Source organism: Anomaloglossus baeobatrachus, chromosome 1 (assembly GCF_048569485.1).
Source record: "Anomaloglossus baeobatrachus isolate aAnoBae1 chromosome 1, aAnoBae1.hap1, whole genome shotgun sequence".
NCBI classification, from domain to species: domain Eukaryota; kingdom Metazoa; phylum Chordata; class Amphibia; order Anura; family Aromobatidae; genus Anomaloglossus; species Anomaloglossus baeobatrachus.
Window position 1 is genome coordinate 646,937,831 of NC_134353.1, and position 22,214 is coordinate 646,960,044.

At 45.0% G+C, this 22,214-nt stretch overlaps 1 protein-coding gene across 2 annotated transcripts in view; it reads left to right on the forward strand.

Annotated features, from left to right (window-relative positions):
• LOC142246654 (ubiquitin carboxyl-terminal hydrolase CYLD-like) overlaps nt 1-22,214 on the forward strand; it is a 94,442-nt gene extending 72,228 nt beyond the window's left edge. For both annotated transcript variants that reach the window (XM_075319722.1, XM_075319727.1), the window contains exons 10-15: nt 1,939-2,002; nt 17,194-17,326; nt 17,871-17,979; nt 21,212-21,330; nt 21,435-21,642; nt 21,815-22,214. In XM_075319722.1, coding sequence (XP_075175837.1) covers nt 1,939-2,002; nt 17,194-17,326; nt 17,871-17,979; nt 21,212-21,330; nt 21,435-21,642; nt 21,815-21,999 — 818 coding nt within the window. In that variant the 3' untranslated portion in view covers nt 22,000-22,214. The remainder of the gene's footprint in view (nt 1-1,938; nt 2,003-17,193; nt 17,327-17,870; nt 17,980-21,211; nt 21,331-21,434; nt 21,643-21,814) is intronic.

Consider the following 22,214-nt stretch of genomic DNA (forward strand, 5'->3'; position numbering starts at 1 on the left):
TGTATAGCCAGAAGGGGAGGGGCCTTACACTTTTAAGTGTAGTTCTTTGTGCGGCCTCCAGAGGGCAGTAGCTATACACCCACTGTCTGGGTCTCCCAATTGGAGCTAGAAGAAAAGGAATTTACGGTAAGTAAACAAAATTCCCTTCTTTGGTCTCATCTGTCCACACCATACTTTTCCAGAAGGATTTTGTCTTACTCATGCACATTGCTGCAAACAGCAGTCTTTGTGTCATCACTAGAGTCCTCCTGGGTCTCCTGTCATATCATTTTATTTCAATAAATATGTCGATAGATAGTTTGCCCTGACACTGATGCATACAGGACAGTTTGAATTTCTTTGAAACTTGATTGGGCTGCTTATCCACCATCCAGACTACATCCGTCCACATGCAGGGAGATTATCTACAGTAACATGGGTTGATTAGGTTTCTCAACGTGGACAAAAGAACATCAAAGTCTCTGAAGATGGACTTGTAGCCTTGCAATTGTTGATATTTTTCAATTATTTTAGTTCCCAACCCTCACAGTTCTCTTCTTTCTGTTCTCCATGCTTAGTGTGACACACACACACACACACACACACACTGCACTTTTCCCCTTTTTATCTAGGTTCAGGTGTGATTTTCTTATTGTCCATACCTGTTACTTGTCACAGGTACGTTTCAAAGAGCATCACATTTCAAAAAGCATCATATCACATGTTTACCCATAACTTTTGAAAGATGGTAAAAATTTCGCTGGCCCATTGAGGCTTTGTGTGAAATATATGTCCAATTTGCCCCCCTTTTTTTTTTCTTTTTTTTTGTGTGTTGTTCCAATACACACAATGGAAATATACATGTGCATGACAAAACATGTGCAGCTGCAATAATTTTCTTGGAGAAATACTTTATTTTCTGCTAACATTTTCGGCCATGACTGTAACTTTTTTATGCCTTTACTGGGGAAAAACACAGATTGTGTAGAGGTTGTCAAAGTAGTGGACAACTCCTTTAAAGGGAATCAGTCACCAGGTTTTCGCTACCCCCACATGTCAGAGCAGCATAATGTAGCGACAGAGACCCTGATTCCAACGATGTGTCACGTACTGAGCTGTTTGCTATCATTTTGATAAAATCACTGTTTTCTCTGCTGCAGATCCAGCACGTGTTTGAATGTGGAGCTCTATAACCCCATCCATACCACTGATTGGCAGCTCTGTGCTCATATACAGTGTACATAGAAAGCTGCCAATCTGTGGTGGAGGCGGGGTTATGCAGAGCTTATAAAAATGCAGGACTACCTGGCAGCAAGCCAAGTAGTCTAATGATGATAATCACTTTATTAAACAGTAATTATATCAAAACTACACTAACCAGCCCAGTATGTAAAACCTTGCTGGAATCAGGATCTCTGTCTCTACATTATGCTGCTATCAGATTAGGTGACAAAAACCTGAGGACAGATTCCCTTTAATTTAGATGTAATATGCACATCAATTTTTGTTTAGAATTTACAGATGATTGGAGATGACATGGCTCATGTAGAAACATTGTAGGTATTCAGGATGAAAATATTCCTTTTGGAAGTATATTTTACTATACAGGAGTTGACTATGGATTGCTTCTAATACATTTTGCAAAACGATGGCATCTGATGTGATCTAACTAGTGATGAGCGAGCACCATCATACTCAGGTGCTCAGTACTCGAAACAAGCGGGTCAGACACTCGGACGGGCTCGGCTTGAATACCGAGTATAATGGAAGTTCTAGGGAAATTCAAGCATTTTTCCAGATGATCTACCGTAAAAATGCTCACGTTCCCCATTGACTTCCATTATACTCGGTACTTGAGTCGAGCTCGTCCAGGCGTCCGACCTGCTTGTTACGAGTACTGATCATCCTATAGGTAGTGCCCGCTCATCACTAGATTTAACCTCTGCTTTTTCTTTATAGATCCTGAAGAATTTCTAAATCGCTTGTTCCAAGTCCTTAGAGTAGAGCCTCTCTTTTATATTAGGTATTTTAGTGGCTATTTTTGTGACTCCGTACCATATGGTGCTGACTGTTGAGCAATTTTAAACTACTTACTTGTGTATTTATTTCCCACTTATGGTTCATTCTACACTAGTTTTAAAGGGGTACTCCGGGGAGATTTAAAAAAAAAAAACCCAAAACCATTGTACTGTCCCTGCCCTCATACACTATGAAGCTGAGCAGCCACTGCAGTTTTAGTATCTTCGATCCCTTGTAATCAATAAAATTGTAGCTGCTACTCACCCCTCTCCCGTATAGGACTTTACGTCACAGACCATCATAAGACTGTGTCCATGTTTCGTTTTTATGTGCAGAAAATCTGCACATAAAAACGCATGTTTTGGCAGGAAAAAAAGTAGCTGAAAAAAAACGCTCATTTTTTCACGTTTCTTTTTGTGCGTTCTTTAGTGATTGGAGTCGTGGGGGTTCAGGTGCTGTACCCCTATGGTCGCCGCCTGGTCACTGGTTGATGTTCTACCCGGGACCTGACTCTCGCTGCCAAGAGCAGTGTACCGTGCCGCTCCTGGCAGTTTAACACTCTAAATGCTGCGATCAATGCAATCGCAGAATTCAGGAGGCAAGAAGAGGAATCGCTTATCTCTCCCTGGCGATCGGGTCCCTGTAATGAGATCACAGGGACCCCATCGCTGCTATGGTAACCCTGAGTCGTCACCATGACGACCCTGGGTTACTAAAGTACGGATCGCCTCACAGACCAGGGCATGTATGTCACCGGAGTTCCCTGCAGCAATGTTCTGTGGTAAAGACCACGAGGCCTAGTTGCGAGGCTAGGTGCAGGGAACCCTGGTGACGTCACAAGGTGAATCGAGTTCAATCCGCCGGAAATCCTGGAGATTCGCTGGTATGAACTCTATTCACCTTGCAGCAAGGTCCTGTGATGAAACCCACGAGATGAGGAAATGGCTGCAGGGAACCCCAGAGACGTCAAAAAAGCACGTGAAAACGCACAAAAAAGCAATGTGTGAATTACACATGCGTTTTTTCTGATTCCTTTGAAGTCAATTGGTGAAAAATGCAGGAAAAAAAACCGATAAAACAATTGACACGCTCCTTTTTTTGGCAACAAAAACTGCAAGGAAAAAAGAAGCAACGGGTGCACAGCAAGTCAGGATTCTCATAGACTTTGCTGGGATGCTTTTTCCTTGCATTTACTGATTAAAAGAAGCAAGGAAATAAGCATGAAAAAAAGCCACGTGGGCACAAGGCCTAAAGCTCCGTGCTGCAACAGATAACAGAGGGGCATGGTGGCCGGTTCCATGCTCTTCCTATCTGCCTCGGCCCCATCTCACCCCCTGTTACTTTTCTATCAGTCTTAGAAGATGGGGCGTGATGGGAGCGTGGCAGGTAGGAAGAGCATGGAGCCACAGGCCACGGCCACCTGTTTTCTGCTGCAGCACGGAGCTTTACAGTGGTCTGTGACATAACGTCCCATTTGGGAGGGGAGAGTAGCAACTACTATTTTGATAACTGATCTAAAGTTACCAGAACTGCAGTGACCAGCCCAGCTTCCTAGTGTATGAGGGCAGGGTCAGGACAAACATTTTTTTTTATCTCTACGTAGCACCCCTTTAAGCATAGTATTTCTTTTTCGCTCCGAATTGGGAGACCCAGACAATTGGGTGTATAGCTATTGCCTCCGGAGGCCACACAAAGTATTACACTTAAAAGTGTAAGGCCCCTCCCCTTCTGGCTATACACCCCCAGTGGGATCACTGGCTCACCAGTTTTGTGCTTTGTGCGAAGGAGGCAACACATCCACGCATAGCTCCACTGTTTAGTCAGCAGCAGCTGCTGACTATGTCGGATGGAAGAAAAGAGGGCCCATACAGGGCTCCCAGCATGCTCCCTTCTCACCCCACTTCATGTCGGAGGTGTTTGTTAAGGTTGAGGTACCCATTGCGGGTACGGAGGCTGGAGCCCACATGCTGATTCCTTCCCCATCCCTTTTTACAGGGCTCTGGGTGAAGTGGGATTCTATCGGTCTCCAGGCACTGAGACCGTGCTCCATCCACAGCCCCTGGTATCTGCTGGACATGGAGCGGAGTATCTTCAGGGACATGGCCCTGCTACATGGAGGTACTCTGTGTCCCTGTGGGGACCGCGCAGACACACGGCAGCACTGCTGGGTGTGTTAGTGCGCCAGGGACAGCGGCGCTGTCCGCACTAGTGCCATCGCACACCACAGCGTTGCTGGGTGTGTTAGTGTATTGGGTGACTACTGCGCTAACCGCCGCTGCCATTTTTATTTAAGGCGCTGCTGGGATTTGTGGTGCGCCGGGGACTTCCGCGCCGGCCAGCACTGATATGCCGGCCGCGCTTATTAACTCGAGTCCCCGGCTTCTGGGCCTAGTCTCCCTTCGTTACCGCCCACAGGCCTGACAGTCAGGGTAGGGGCGTGACGCTGCATAGCACAGCAGCGCTGAGAGCTGGAGTATGTTTTGCATACTCCACCCCTCTCACTGTGTGCACTGTGAAACCGGATTCCCGCACTTTCTCAGGCACGCCCACGGCTTCCTTCTCTACAAGGACGCCGGCAGCCATTAGTGTCAGTTTCTGTACGATACAGAGACAAGTGTGGAAGACCCTGGCATTCTGATAGTCACACAATCGCTGCAACAGGCGTTAAGCAGCACCTGTGGTGCTAACCCCATTAGTGCAGAAGTGCACTTATAGATATGCTTGTACTATATACATTGCACTGTTTGGTCGCACGTTGTATATACCCTCCTGGATTGTGCGGAGGAGTTATCAGCATATTCTCTGTGTAAAACAAAGGTGCAGAACCACATGTTTTTCTATGCAGCCGGTACAGCATGTACGGCTATACGGCCGGCAGGTTACATAGACCCCCATTATATCCAACTCAGCCGGAGTCTCTGCTAATGGCCAGAGGATGAGGATGGTGTCTGCAGTTTTTACTGTCAGATTTTCTGAGACTATGGCTATGATACTAGAAGCCTAGCAGTCCGGACATGTCTCTCACAACATGGGCACTGTTGAATCATTGATCCATGGCCCCCCCTCAGTGTGAACAACTAACAGCTCCGGGAATGTCACACGCATCCCAGAGTCACGGCTCTGCACAGACGTCAGTCCCAGACAGCCTAAGCGGGCTCACTATGAGCGGCCCTCGGTTTCATCAGGGTCCTAGCAGAAGGACTCTCTGTGTAATGAGGCGGAAGTAGCGGCTCAGGATTCTGATCCTGAGACCGCTCTCAATCTGGATACACCTAATGGTGACGCCATAGTGAATAATCTTATAGCGTCCATCAATACAGCTCCTCCAGTGTAGGAGTCAGCTTCACGTATTTTTCTGGACCACTCTGCCTTCAGAGAGGCAGTCCAGGAACACCACACTTATCCAGATATGCGCTTCTCCAAACGGCTTAGGATACACGTTATCCCTGCCCCCTGACGTGGTCAAGGACTGGACCCAGTGTCCCAAGCGGCATCCTCCAATCTCCAGGCTTGTAGCTAGATCCATAGTGGCAGTGGGAGATGGAGCTGCACTTAAAGATGCCACTGACAGACAGATGGATCTCTGGTCTAAATCCATCTATGAGACTGTCGGCGCACCGTTGGCTCCAGCATTCTCACCCTTGGGGCACTCCAAGCTATTTCAGCTTGTCTTACACAGATTGACACGGTTACACGTACATCTGTGCCGCAGGTGGCATCCTTAACCTCTCAAATGTCTGCATTTGTTTCTTACGCGATTCAGGTTGCCCTAGACTCTGCGAACCGTACGGCAGTAGCCTCCGCTGCTCCGTGTTTTTAAGCAGAGCCTGGTCTGCTCGTTAAGTGAATGGAAGGCAGATTCTGCTTCCAAAAAAGGTTGCTTAACCAGTTGACTTTTTCTGCTGACCGACTGTTTGGTGAGCGTTTGGATGTAACCATTAAACAGTCCAGGGGTAAGGATTCATCCTTTCCTCAGCCCGGACACAACAAACCCCAACAGAGCAGGAGGCAGTCGTGGTTTCGGTCTTTTCGAGGCTCGGGCAGGTCCCATTTTTCCTCGTCCAATGTGGACTCAAAAGGATCAGAGGAGCTCAGATTCTTGGCGGGCTCAGTCACGCCCAAAAAAGAGACAGTCTGAAAACCCGCTTCCAAAGCGGCTTCCTCATGACTTGCGGCCTCCTCTCTCCGCATCCTCGGTCGGTAGCAGGCTCACCCGCCTTGGCGATATTTAGCTGCCATAGGTCAATGACCGTTGGGTGTGAGACATTCTGTCTCACGGGTACAGGATAGAGCTCACTTCTCGTCCTTCAACTCGATTCTTCAGAACTTCTCCACCTCCCGGCCGAGCCGCTGCTCTTCTGCAAACAGGGTGCACTCTATAGGCAGAAAGAGTGATGACCCCCGTTCCTCTTCAGGAACAAGGTCACGGTTTTTACCCCAATTTATTTGCGGTGCCTATAAGAACGGGCCGTTCCGTCCCGGTCTGGATCTAAAACTGCTCAGCAAGCTCGTGGACACCAGGCGGTTCCGGATGGAATCCCTCCGCCATGTCATCGCCTCAATGTCCCAAGGAGATTTCCTAGCATCATTAGGCATCAAGGATGCTTATCCACACGTGCCGATTGATCCAGAGCACTAGCGTTTCTACGCTTCGTTATAGGAGACGAACACCTTCTGTTCGTAGCTCTACCTTCCGGCTAGCGACAGTCCCACTGGTCTTTGCCAAGGTCAGGGCAGCAGTAGTCACAGTCCTGCACTCTCAGGGTCACTCTGTGATCCCATATTTAGACGATCTACTTGTCAAGGCACTCTCTTAGGAAACATGCCGACACTGCCCGAACGTTGCGCTGGAGACTCTCTAGAGTTTTGGGTGGATCATCAACTTTTTGAAGTCAGATCCGACCCCGACCCTATCGCTAACATATCTAGGCATGGAGTTTCATACTCTCTCAGCGATAGTGAAGCTACCGCTAGACAAACAGCATTCACTACGGGCTGCAATCTCTTCTTTAAGAACCAGTCGCACACATTGAGACGCCTCAGGCACTTCCTACGTAAGATGGTAGCAATGGAGGCAGTTCTTTTCGCGCAGTTTCATCTGCGTCCACTACAATGTGACATTCTCCGCCAATGGGACGGGGAGTCGACCTCCCTCAACAGAGTCGTCTTTCTTTCTCAGGCGGCCAAGGAATCTCTACGGTGGTGGCTTCTTCCCACCTCATGGTCAAAAAGAAGGTCCTTCCTATCCCCATCCTGGGCGATAGTTACGACAGACGCGAGTCTATCAGGGTGGGGAGCAGTTTTTCTCCACCACAGCGCTCAGGGTACGTGGACTCAGCAAGAGTCCACCCTTCAGATCAATGTTCTTGAACACAGAGCAGTGTATCTTGCCCTACAAACCTTCCAACAGCAGCTGGACAGCAAGCAAATCCGACTTCAGTCGGACAACTCCACAGCGGTGGCATACATCAACCACCAAGGAAGAACGCGCAACCGGCAAGCCTTCCAGGAAGTCCGGCAGGTTCTGATGTGGGTGGAAGACACGGCATCCACCATATCCACAGTTCACATCCCAGGCGTGGAAAACTAAGAAGCTGACTTCCTAAGTCGCCGGGGTGTGGCCGAAAGGGTATGGTCTCTTCACCCGGACGGGTTTCAGGAGATCTGGCGCCGCTGACAGAGGCCGGACGTCGATCTAATGGCGTCACGGCACAACAACAATGTGCCACCTTCATGGCACGGTTTCACAATCATCGAGCTCTGGCGGCAGACGCCTTAGTTCAGCATTGGTCGCAGTTCCAGCTACCTTATGTGCCACCTCTGGCATTGTTGCCCAGAGTGCTGCGCTAGATCAGGACCGACTGCGGCCGCGCCATCCTCGTCGCTACAGATTGGCCGAGGATGTTGTGGTTCCCGGTTCTGTGGTGCCTCACGGTAGGCTAACCGGGGGCACTACCAGACCAATCAGACTGGCTGTCTCAAGGGCCATTCTTCCATTTGAATTCTACGGCCCTCAACCTGATGGTGTGGCATTGAGTCCTGGAACCTAGTGTCGTCAGGATTACCTCAGGACGTGGTTGCCACCATGAGACAGGCTAGCATACCAACGTCCGCCAAGATTGACCACAGGACGTGGAAGATATTCTTATCTCGGTGCTCGGCGCAGGGTGTTTCTCCCTGGCCGGTTGCATCGTCTATGTTTCCTTCCTTCCTGCAATCTAGGTTGGAAAAAGGGTTGTCGCTCAGTTCCCTTTAGGGACAAGTCTCAGCGCTATCTGTATTTTTTCAGAAACGACTTCCTCAGGTACGCACGTTCCTACGGGGAGTTTGTCGTCTCAGCACTCCGTACAAGCGGCCGTTAGAGCCCTGGGATCTGAACAAGGTTCTAATTGCTCTCCAGATGCCGCCTTTCGAGCCTTTGAAAGAGGTCTCCCTTCCCGCTTTTCTCGGGAAGTGGCCTTCTAGTAACGGTCTCGTCTCTTAGGAGAGTTTCCGAGCTAGCAACGCTCTCATACAAATCTGCCTTCCTGGTCCTTCACCAGGACAGGGTAGTTCTGCGTCCGATTCCGGAATTTCTCCCTAAGGTGGTATCCCACTTTCATATCAATCAGGATATCACCTCACCTTCTTTGTGTCCTCGTCCAGTCCATCAATTTCAGAAGGATTTGCATCTGTTGGTTCTGGTGAGAGCACTCAGGTTCTACTTCCCGCATGGCGCTCCTGCGCCACCCGGATGCACTCTTTGTCCTTGTCGCTGGTCGGCGTAAACAGTCGCAAGCTTCTGAATCCACCCTGGCTCGGGGGATCGAGGAACCAATTCTTGAAACCTACAGTTCTACTGGGCTTCTGGTTCTCTCAAGGCTGAAGGCCCATTCTACCAGAGCCGTGGGTGCATCCTGGGCATTACGGCACCAGGCTACGGCTCAGCAGGTGTGTCAGGCACCTACCTGATTGAGTCTGCATACTTTTACCAAGCATTTTCAGGTGCATACCTACGCTTCGGCAGACGCCAGCCTAGGTAGATAAGTCCTTCAGGCGGCGATTGCCCACCTGTAGGAAAGGGCTGTTTGACGGCCCTATCACGAGGTATTCTTTTACCCACCCAGGGACTGCTTTTGGACGTCCCAATTGTCTGGGTCTCCCAATTCGGAGCGAAAAAGAAGAAGGGAATTTTGTTTACTTACCGTAAATTCCTTTTCTTCTAGCTCCAATTGGGAGACCCAGCACCCGCCCTGTTTTCTCGGGGTTTTTTCTGTTTTTTCGGGTACACATGTTGTTCATGTGGTATGGTTCAGTTCTCCGATGTTTCCTCGGATTGAATTGGTCTTTAAACCAGTTATTGGCTTTCCTCCTTCTTGCTTTGGCACTAAAACTGGTGAGCCAGTGATCCCACTGGGGGTGTATAGCCAGAAGGGGAGGGGCCTTACACTTTTAAGTGTAATACTTTGTGTGGCCTCCGGAGGCAATAGCTATACACCCAATTGTCTGGGTCTCCCAATTGGAGCTAGAAGAAAAGGAATTTACGGTAAGTAAACAAAATTCCCTTCTTTATTTCCTTTTTACTCACTACTTTTTTTGCTTTGTGTTTGTGGGGTTTTTTTTTTTTTTTTTTTTTTTACTGTGTTCTTCACCTTCCACTTCAATCAGATTGTTGATGTCCAGTATAGCAATACAGTGGATCATTTAAATACATTTTATTTCACAAAAATAGACCCTACACCTCACTCCCTCACACCCCCTCTTTCCTCCCCCACTGATGAGACTGCAAACAAAATTATATATTTTTCCATTTTAAAGGCAATCGGTCACCAGGTTTTGAGAGCAGAAAGATGCAGGAAAAGTGACCCTGATTCCAGTGATGTCGCTTACTGGGTTGCATGCAGTAATTTTGATTAATTACATTTTATTAAAAAAGTGATTTTGTCAGTCAACAACATAGTCCAACAACACCACCACAACTAATAATTGGCAGCCTTCTGTTTATGCACAGGGAACACAGAAAGCTGCCAGTGGTGTGGATGGGGTTTTATAGAGCTCAACATTTAGCGCAGTAGTAGATCTGCAGTAGATAAAACAGTGATTGTTTTGGAAATGCAGCAAACAAGTGATAAATTGCTGGAATCAGATTCCTTTTATATTGATGTAAAGTGTAACTAGTATGTCTTTCATAGAGATAATCCAGGTATCCACTTTTCCTAGGATTTTCCTTACTTATTCTATTTGATTGTGCATAGATTATGTTTATCGCTTTTTTATTTTGGTAGGGTTTTTTTTGCCAATTTGGAATTGTTGACTATTCTATTTGATTTTTAATTAAAAAATAATCTACCACCAACTTCTTCTGCCCTGCACTAAATCCTTGAAGCAACTCCTTACAACCAAGCTGACAGCTTGATATTTTAGGGAATTGAACACTTGAGGGCCTCTTCAATCTGTTTTCTTACTTCTATCCAAGACTTCCTTATTCCCTTACATATCCAATGCCTATGAGCGAACTCTGGTGATTGTCTATTACATTTCAAACAAATGTGTCCATTTTCTCTTTTTAATCTTGCTCGCAATTTAAGGTTATGTGCCCACGATCAGGACTCGCTGCGTTCAGAATGCAGCGAGTCCTGACCGGCGGGGCCGCGAGTCTCCTGCTTATGTTCTCCCTACAGAGGATGCAGGCAATTCCGCAGCAAACAATTGACATGCTGCGGCGTGAAAACCGCTCCGCAGTTCAGTGCTTGCTGTGGAAAAAACAGGCACAGTGGGCACGGGATTTCTAGGAATCCTGTCCACTATGCTTGTACTGTACACCGCTGCGGTTTAGACGCAGCTGACGTATGCTGCGTCCAAACCGCTGATCGAAATACTGATCGTGGGCACGTACCCTAAGGGTGTAATATAACAGTTTGATTACAAAAAAACCCAAACCTGTCTATTATTTGCATTGCTTTTTATTGATCGATACCATCCTAGACCTGAATTTAAAGAGTTTCTCTGAGCATGAGATAAAATGGTGTCCCTGATGTAATTGAAACTCCAGTCCATCCTAGTCACTTGTCAGTACAGGCTGTAGACTGAAGATAACAGCTCCTGTTTCACCTCACAAGAGTTATATCACATACCTCAGTAAGCAGTTGGCTGTGATGTGTGAAGACATTTTTTAACCCATGTTGTGCTTAACAAGGAAATATCCAGCTTCATCCTCCTCCTCATCAGTTTGACAGCTTTTCAGCAGTGCATAGAGTCCGACTGTGCCCAACTGGAAAACCAATAAACAGAATGACCATGGAGATATCCCCATTGTGCTCAGCAAGGAAGAGATATATTTCTTTACATATGACCGCTTGACTGAGGTATATGTGCTACAGCTTTTGTCAATTGACACAAAGGTCTCAGTTGCTGTATATCTTCAGTCTATAAGGACACCAGACTAGGACAGGCTTTAGTGTGACTAATACCGGGGACACCATTTTATCTCATCCTCGCAGAAGCTCTTTTAGAATTCTAGCCTACTTTTCCATATCAATATGACCTACCACCCTATCCCACTTCCTTAGAGCATTACTATTCCTTATTTTAATGTTACTTATCTATATATCTTCTTCCTGTTTTTGTCTTAAAGGTACTCCAGGGAGATAAAAAAAAATCTTGTACTATCCCTGCACTCATACAGTGTAGTGATTAGATGCCCAGTTCAGTTCTATTATCCTTACAATAGCTGTAATACTGTGTCACACTTTTCTACTCCTTCCTCCCCTCCTGAGAGGTTACATCACACATCAAAGGATATGCTCTCTTCTGTGAGTAACAGCCAGCCACCTGATAATAGCTGCTTCTTTGCAGAGAATAGGGGGACGTGGCCACCTGCCATGTTCTCGGACTAAGGAGAAGCAGCTATTATCAGGGGGCTGGCTTTTACAGCACGAAGCACATCCCCTGATGTGTGATGTAAGGGGAGGGAGGAGCAGAAAAGTGTCACAGAATTACAGCTATTGTAAGGATAATAGAACTGCACTGGGCATCTCATCTTTACAGTACAATATTTTTTATCTTTCCTGTGTACCCCTTTAAGTATTTAAGTCCAAACTTGCTCTCTATATATTTATTGTGTAATTAACTGCATGATTCAGTGGCTTATACCTAAAGTGATGGATACCTTTTAATTTGTTTTTGTAACTGTAACTCACCAATGTGCCATCCTAAAAAAAGTGATGTACAGAACTTATTTTCATGCCAGTAATTGCCCCTTTCTGATTGTATACATCTTGTATACTGCAATTATAAAACAATGGGGTATTTTTCAGTTAACTATTTATCCAACATACATATTTTGGAGGAAATAAAGTATCATTACTCAGCTATTGGCTTTGTTTTATGGATTCCCTCCAATTGCCCCAAATCTAGAAGCGAGAAGAAAAAAAAGTATTAAATGGACAGAACATCCCCCCCCAAACATTTACTGATATACCGTGTTTTTCCAAAAATAATACACTGTCTTTTACTTTTTTTGTCCCCCAAAAAAAGCACTAGGGCTTATTTTTGGAAGAGGTCTTATCTTTAGAGAAACATGGTTGGGAGACTCAAACTTACCAGACCCGGACATCTGAATGGCTCCCAGGCCCTCCCTGTGATCTCCGGTGGGTGCTGCACGCCGTCCTCCCCTGCTGCTGGCTGGCTGGCTGGCTGACTGATGCTAACACACACACACTGACACACACACACACTGACACACACACACACTGACACACACACACACTGACACACACACACACTGACACACACACACTGACACACACACACTGACACACACACACTGACACACACACACTGACACACACACACACACACACTCACACACACTGACACACACACTGACACACAAACACACTCACTTTATCCAGCGTTACAGAATACTTCTGGCCGCAGGTAATGATGGGAGGAAGTCATGTGTCCGGCCCGCAGGTCCTGTAAGCAAGCATTCTTGCACTCCACTGCACTGCCTCCCAGGATTCTGCCGGTCAGAAGAAATTGGTGTCGCTGGATGTGGTATGTGTGTGATGCGATGTGTGTGTTTGTGTGTGAGAGCTGATGTGTGCGATCACTGCAGGGCCTCCCGCTCAGCGTCTGGTGAGTGTAATTGCCGGGTGCCAGCTTTCTATAATGAAGTGTCCTGCAGTATCTGTAACTTTTTTAGCTGCACGGACACTTCATTATTGATCTGCGACTAGGGCTCATTATCGGGGGAGGGCTTATATTTAAGCCTTGCTCTGAAATAGCTGAAAATCCCTACTAGGGCTTATTTTTGGGGGAGGTCTTATTTTAGGAAAAACACGGTATTCCTTCTAATATGCTTACTGCATCTGCATTCACCAAATGTGTAATATGATGGGACAGAAAATGAATTCTGTAATCTGAAACTTTGAGGCCCCCTGTTCTTCCTGTCTCATCAACAAAGGTAGCTTAAAGAAGCACATTCTTAAGTTTTTATCCACTTGATATATTGCAGTCATTATATTATATAGCACGGTGTACTTAAATCATTTTGCCTTTCTACCCAGTTAATTCTGTGTTTTTACTTTTACTTTAGACCTCACATGTTGAAAAACTGAATCCTTGTAACCTCTGTGTAGAAACAGAAAGTCTCTTTTTCCTGCATGAGTCATCACTGCAAAAGTCAGTGGCAGGGGAGGAGCAGAGCAGCTGGGTGAGAAGTAGTGATGGGCAGTCCGGCTCTTTTTGGTGATCCGATTCCCATGGCTCCGCTCACCAAAAAGAGTCAGCTCATTTGGATTGTTCTTGGCTCCCTATTAAACCCCGCCCACTTACAAGGGACCAATTAGATTGTTGAGTGGGTGGGGTTTAGCTACGGGTGGGCGGGGTTTAGCAGTTTAGAAAATTTAATGGCTCTCACTGGGGATCCGCCTCCTGTCAGTCACAGCAGGGAGCCGGATCTTTGTGTTGGATCGTTCATGACCGACAGATCACTAGTCAGAAGAGAATAATTCATGCAGGGAAAAGAAACTTCCTGTTTCCACATCGAGAAAAGAAAATGATTTACTGGGTAGAAAGGCAAAGTGAGCAATTGTAAGTACACAGTGTTATGGCAATATATTAAAAGGAGAAAAACTGTGATGGGAGTGCTTCTTTAAATGGAACCGGCCAGCAATTTTTTCCTTCTAAAATGACGTAAACAACGTCAATTGTAAAGCATCTGATTACGGCTATAAGTTTGTATTCGAAGTTCGTTTCTTTGTTTTTGTAGAAATCTATTGGTGAATGCTTATGCAAATGAGCTCATGTGCACGGACCGTACGCTGCAATTACAGCTTTTCAGTCTCTTTCACTTCCTTCCACCGGCCTCCTGTCAGTGACAGGTCACTTTTGCCTGTAATCTGCTCCATCTATGAATGGAGCGCAGGCGTCATAATTCCTGGGGGCATAGACAAGCACAGATTGATGGTCCACTTCATACAAAGCTATCAGGACCCCACTGTGTATGTGCTTACCTTGGAATGATGGTGCCTATGCAAGATCTTGAGTGGGGGAGCAGGTCACAAAGAAAATTGACCTGTCAGTCTATGACAGGAGGCTGGTGGCAAGGAATAAAATAGCAAGATAGGCTGGAAATGCAGGATAAGCACCCAGCGCTAGCGAGCAAATTTGTATAAGCATTCTTGGATGGATTTCTAGAAAACAGAGAAACGGACTTATAATATAAAGGTATAAACCTAGTCAACATGTCAGATGCTTTACATATATTACGTTCATTTTACAGTGGAAAAAATGGCTGACAGGATCCCTTTAATGCGTGCCGTTTTGCAGTGTTTAAAATATTTCTCTTGCGAGATTATCTTTGATGTCTTATCGCTGATAATTTTGAGGTAATTATGAAGTTGGTACAGGAGCTGGGGGAGAACGATTGTACCGCCCCGCTCTCAGCAGCCAAGCTGCTCAGATCCGGACCTTCTGTGGGTGGCTCGAGGGTCTCCGGACACGGGGGTCTCGCGGTCACTTCAATCAAAAAAGGGGGTTATAGTGGTGGATGTAGGACGTATATGTACGGGCTGAGCCGTATTAAGTTTGTGACGCCACCCACGGTGTGTGGTGAGGTTGGACACCACCGCTGCAGTTACGGGGGCACCCGGGGGAGATGTTGTGCTCAAGTTGTTAACCCCTCTGTGGGCAGGGATGGTGGCCCCGGAACCCGTTGGGTTTTTGGTGCAGGGAGATGGGTGACCGCAGGGTGCTTGTGTACTCACTATTGAAGGAAACACACGAGTCTCTGGTAAACCAAGGTGATGGTGGTCGGTGCCTGCAGCCGGCTGCGTTCTGGTTCCCCCACCCAGCTGGTGGTCTCGGTCTGTCTTTCTCCTGCACCTTTTTTAGAATGGTGGACTGCCTGTGCTTGCAACTTCAGGAGTCCGCTCCCGGCTGGATGTGGCCTAAGGAGCCCTTGCCCCCAGACGCTGGCCCGTGGGATCTATGAGCCCTGGCGGTGGCCTTTTATCCCCCTCGGTGGGCTGTTGTCTTCTAATAGGGACTTTGGGTGGGACAGGACCTCTAGTCCTGGCAGCAATCGGTTAATTAACCAGTTCCAATAGCTTCTAGACTTGGCTTCAGGGTCCGAGTACCCCCCTGTGTGCTCCGGTTTCCGAGTCTGTTCCCCGGGTCGGTACCGGCGGGCAACTACGCTGTCCCGGTCCACCTTGGTTCTACCGAGTTGTCTTCCCGGCTGCTGCAGACTGAGACTGCCGTCTGCCTCCTAGCCAATGGCACCAGGGCTCCTACCCTGGCGCCGTTCAATTTGGGGTGTTCGCCTCTGCTGGAGCTGGACACAGCTCCAGCCCACACTCCTCTCCAACTTGAACTCTAACACTCGACTCTTTACTTTCCCGCCCTGGGCTGTCTAGACTTCTCGGAGGGCGTCTTCCAACCGCCTGGTTCCGACCTCTGGTGTGTTTATCTAGCCCTGAGGGGGGTGACTAGGGTTTTGAAGGTCGGCTGCTGTTACCTGTGAGGGAAGGTGTTGTGTAGGGGCCTATTTGTGACTAACTGGCCCGGCCAGGGCGTCACACGATCATTTGGACCAGAGCTAGTTCATCTGCTAGTGACAGAGTTTATTCCAAAATGTAATATTAGATCTTAACTTGTATAGTAAAATGGATATATTGATTCCCTGTCTAGATATACTTTTGCCCAAATAAATAATATTTAAAGTATTCATTCTTCAATATCATCTTAACCCTCGACTCTGCTCTATCCTTCAAGCCACACATCCAAGCCCTCTTCACCTCATGCAGACTACAACTCAAAAATATCTCCCGGATCCGTGCTTTCCTTGACCAAGAATCAGCAAAAACATTAGTGCATGCCCTCATCATCTCCCGCCTCGACTACTGCAACCGCCTGCTCTCTGGCCTCCCTTCCAACACTCTTGTACCCCTCCAATCTATCCTAAACTCTGTGGCCCGCTTAATCCACCTCTCCCCTCGCTATTCCCCAGCCTCGCCACTCTGCTAATCCCTTCACTGGCTTCCCATCGCCCAACGACTCCAGTTCAAAACATTAACCATGACATACAAAGCCATCCACAACCTGTTTCCTCCTTACATCTGTGACCTAGTCTCCTGGTACCTGCCTGCACGCAACCTCAGATCCTCAGAAGATCTCCATCTCTACTCCTCTCTTATCTCCTCTTCCCACAATCGCGTACAAGATTTCTCCCGTGCCTCCCCCATACTCCGGAACGCTCTACCTCAGTATATCAGACTCTCCCTTACCGTGGAAAACTTCAAGAGGAACCTCAAGACCCACCTCTTCCAACAAGCCTACAACCTACAATAGCCCTCAGTCCAGTACACCACTGCGCAACCAGCTCTGTCCTCACCTATTGTACCATCACTCATTCCCTGTAGACTGTGAGGCCTCGCAGGCAGGGTCCTCTCTCCTCCTATACCAGTCTGTTTTGTACTGTTAATGATTGTTGTACGTATACCCTCTTTCACTTGTAAAGCGCCATGGAATAAATGGTGCTATAATAATAATAAATAATAATAAGAATAATATTAACAATAACCCTGGGGCACAAAATATCTTCCCTTAATGGCAGCATTAGAATTTTTTTTTTTTTGTATTTTTTTTATTTGTACAAAATCAGCCTATGGGTGACAGAGGTCTTTTTACATTTGTCTTATGGCTCCATAGAACACCAAAAAAGAAACCTCAAGGTTGTATATTCTATCAGATTTTCATGGAGAAGAAGCAATCCGTGGATGTACCCTCTGTGCAGCAACTGCTGGAATGGTCCATGGTTACTGGTGATCTCAAGTTCACAGAAGTAAGATATCATCCAGTTTTTCTAGTCTAGGTCTGTTGAATCTGAGGTCTTGGCATGATAAACGAACATTTACAGTGCCTTCTTTTATACAGCGTAAAACCAATAATGCATTGGCACTAATGCCGTAACAAAAGACCAAGTAAACTCTACAGAATGGTATGACAAACGGTTTCACCACAACTGTGTGTTGATCAGCATGTGCATCTTTATTTTTACCTTTCATTTGCTCATGAGCTTTCTGCTTTGAAGTGGGTGGAGAGTATCCATTAAACGGACTTCAGATCATGTGTTGTATACAGTGTCCGTGAGTCATTGGCCAGCATGGTTTTATAGAGTGATAGTTCATCCATATTGATGTCACTGTTGTGGACTGCAGTACTGTGACATCACATCATTAGATAAGCAAAGTGTAACATTAAAGCAGTTTTCCGATATCATGATTATGACACATAATTATATTCTCATGTTTAAATTAAATGGATGTTTTATTATTAGGAATGAGATTATTCATAGAAGTTTCATGTTGTTGTCAATGCATTCTTAGGTTCCCTCTTGCCTTATCATTCAAATGCCAAGAAATGGAAAAAACTTCAAGATGTTTAACACCATCATCCCAACCCAACAACTTGATATAACCGATCTTCTTGAAGACGGTAAGTGTTAAGCAAGAATGTAATAGGATGTGAGTCAGCAGTTGTAAATGTCTGAGGGATAGCTTCGTCATTGGAGAAGTGAGACATTATCATGAGTACAGCTGACAACAGCAATAAATGACATAACTCATACATAACCAGTTCTTTTCTACGTGTGAATAACTACGTTAGCTTGTTGGCAATTCTCTATTGATTATTTTTTATTAGTAGTGTTAATGTAATTATAGACCAAGTCAATCTTGGCCAGTTCCTTGAAAGGATGTCAACTTGGCCCTTTATTCTCACAGGAGGTAAGTTGGTAGAGGATGTATCTGGCAGTGACCCGTTCCTCACACCCAACTGAAATTACTAGCACCTTAGGTTGAGCATGCATGTCTGTGGGGGTGAGAGAAGTACCTACCAAAAAAACAAGCTTTTGGCTTCAAGCTATCCGCGGTGTTTGGCCACCTGAAGTCTCATTAAGATGCATTAAATGGGGTGTCAGCTAAAGCCAGTGTCAAGTACAGCTATCCTACAAGTGCTGCATTGATCTATGCCAGATTCTGTATAGGGAATATTTTTTTTTTTTGCTAGACTTACAAGTAAGCATTATTAATTTTTTTACTGTATGTTTTTTAGTCTCGAACATACACGTATTTGTTTATAGCATTCAATATAAAAACAATCTAAGCCAGCGGCGTGCAGATTTTTTTAGACTTCATTTCACTGTTTTCATGCTACACATAATAATTACAGTTGTTGGAAATTTTATTTTAGCACACCAGGCACTTATTGGAACCAGTCACTTTACTCCTACGTTTTCTTTTGCTTTGACGTAGGTTGTAGAGAAAATCCATATTTCCGGTTCAACATTGTACAATGTTAAATCATTGATAAAAGAAATCCCTATATACAACCCCTGGAAAAAATTATGGACTCACCTGGCTCTGAGAATGTTCATTCAGTTGTTTACTTTTGTTTCAAAAAAAGCAGATCACAGACATGGCACAAAACTAAAGTCATTTCAAATGCCAACTTTCTGGCTACACTAAAAAAATCATGAAAACATAATGTGCTAGCCAGTAACTGTTACTTTTCAAGACCAAACAAAGGGAAAAAATTATGGAATTACTCAATTATCAGGAAAAAATTATGGAATCATGAAAAACAAACAAATAAAAGAACACTCCAATACATCACTAGTATTTTGTTGCACCACCTCTGGCTTTTATAACAGCTTGCAGTCTCTGAGGCATGGACTTAATGAGTGAAAAACAGTACTCTTCATCAATCTGGCTCTAACTTTCTCTGATTGCTGTTGCCAGATCAGCTTTGCAGGTTGGAGCCTTATTATGGACCATTTTCTTCAACTTCCACCAAAGATTTTCAATTGGATTGAGATCCGGACTATTTGCAGGCCATGGCATTGACCTTATGGGTCTTCTTTCAAGGAATGTTTTCACAGTTTTTGCCCTATGGCAGGATGCATTATCATCTTGATAAATGATTTCAACATCCCCACACATCCTTTCAATTGATGGGATAAGAAAAGTGTCCAAAATTTCAATGTAAACTTGGGCATTTATTGAAGATGTAATGACAGCCATCTCCCCAGTACCTTTATCTGACATGCAGCCCCATATCATCAATGACTGTGGAAATATACATGGTCTCTTCAGGCAGTCATTTTTTTATTGTTTAGCCTTTCTGTATGTAAATCCCATTTTCCTTTAGGGGGTTTCTTACAGTTCAGTCACAGACATTGACTCCAGTTTCCGCCCACTCACTCCTCATTTGTTTTGTTGTGCATTTCCTGTTTTGGAGACATATGGCTTTAAGTTTCCTGTCTTGACGCTTTGATGTCTTCCTTGGTCTACCAGTTTGTTTGCCTTTAACATCCTTCCCTAGTCATTTGTATTTGGTCCAGATTTTAGACACAGCTGACTGAACAACCAACATCTTTTGAAACATTGCGTAATGATTTGCCTTTTTTTAAGAGTTTGATAATCCTCTCCTTTTGTTTCAATTGGCATCTCTCGTATTAGAGCCATGATTTATGTCAGTCCACTTGGTGAAACAGCTCTCCAAGGTGTGATCACTCTTTTTAGATGCAGACTAACGAGCAGATCTTATTTGATGCAGATGTTAGTTTTGGAAATGTAAATTTACAGAGTGATTCCATAATTTTCCCCCTGTTTGGTCTTGAAAAGTAACTGTTACTGGCTAGCACATTATGTTTTCATGATTTTTTTTTTTTTTCTTTTTTTTTTTTAGTGTTTCTTAGGGTATGTGCGCACGTTGCTTTTTACCTGCTTTTTTGCTGCTTTTTCTTCTGCGCTGTTTAATGCCAAAATGGATGTGTTCTTCTATTCAAGCAAAGTCTATGGGAATTTGGGTTTCTTGTTCACACTATGTTGTTCAAAATGCTGCCTTTTTGTGGCAGAACTTTGGTCAAAAACTCAGCTTTTCAAAGAAGCAACATGTCAATTGTTTTTGCCATTTGGGTTTTGCACTGCAAAGCAGAGTTTTTGACCAAAGTTCTGCCACAAAAAGGCAGCATTTTGAACAACATAGTGTGAACAAGAAACCCAAATTCCCATAGACATTGCTTGAATAGAAGAACACATCCATTTTGGCATTAAACAGCGCAGAAGAAAAAGCAGCAAAAAAGCAGGTAAAAAGCAGGTAAAAAGCAACGTGCGGACATACCCTTAAAGCCAGAAAGTTACCATTTGAAATGACTTTACTTTTCTTTAAAAAAAAAAAAGCAGATCACAGACATGGCACAAAACTAAACAACTGAATGAACATCCTCAGAGCCAGGTGATTCCATATATTTTGCCAGGGGTTGTATATGTTATGTTATTAGGGTATGTGCCCATGACCCATTCGCCTGAAAAAGCACCACAAAATCAATGCAAAAAATAAGTATAATGCACAATAAAAAAATGAATATAATTCAAAGCTTCAGGGTTTGGAAATTGATGAACGGTTAGAAGAAGACGCTCGTTTAACGCTAGTTATAGTATAAAGTACAGAAAAAAGATGCCAGTAGTGGAGCCACTGGCTAAACAGACAGTGAAGCCGCTTCCGGAAAAAGACTACTGGCTCTCCCATAACACAGCTTTGCCTAAGAAAATCCTGCCTGCTCTACCAGCATCTTAAAGACACCATGTGCACATACCCATAGAGGAAAAATATATACTGCATACATATGCTAAGATTCTTTATATTGTTCTTTGTCCCCATGCAGCCCCGCGGCAATGTTCAGTGTGTCAGTCTCTAGCAGTAGTGGAATGTCTTGACTGCTACGAGGATCTGGGGATCACACCAGGACACATAAAACAGTATTGTGCCATCTGCAACAAGCAGGTACATCCTTTCTGTCTGGTAATTCAGACAAAAATAACATTATTTATTAATTCTGGGAAATCATGATCTGTATGGGAGCATAGTTAACTTTTCCTTATGCACAGGTTCACCTTCACAAGCAAAGATCTGGCCACCAACCAAGACATCTCTGTGTGCCTGAAAATCTCAACTGCCAAGCTATGCTACAAAGACAGAATTTGCAGCTGTATGCTGTTTTATGCATAGAAACAAGTCATTACGTGGCATTCATTAGACTTCAGTCTCACCGTCGGCCTCTGTGGGCATTCTTCGATAGCATGGCTGATCGGGAAGGTGAGTTCTGTGGTGTGATCCAGCTTACATTCTCTGCAGTCTGTGAATGCTCATTGTACTGTAGTCTCTTCCTATAAAACTAGTAAACCCTTCATCAGCTAATTTACACTTCTTAAAATTCTGACTCTTTTTCCTATTGATCTTCAGTGGGGGGTTTTTCTCTCATTTTTAGGAGGACAGAATGGATTTAACATCCCCCGTGTAACTCCTTGCCCAGAAGTGACTGAATACTTAGAAATGACAGCTGAAGAACTACAGCAGGAGGACCCAAAAAGCATGCCAACGTATGCCCGACGGCTGCTTTGTGATGCTTACATGTGTCTATATTACAGCCCTGACCTCAGTCTGTACAAATGATGCTGATTTCTGGAAGAGAGCATAGAAATTTTTTTTGAATACTTCACTCACTGCAAATGCATCCAATCAACAATTCTGAACTATAGCTTTACTTTTAAACTAGTTGATCCTTGTGATAACTTTGGGCTGGCTCCCACTTTTCTATTCTTTTTATTCTGACAGTGACATTTTATCAGATGATCAATAACTTCTGCTATTAAATATATTTTTACATG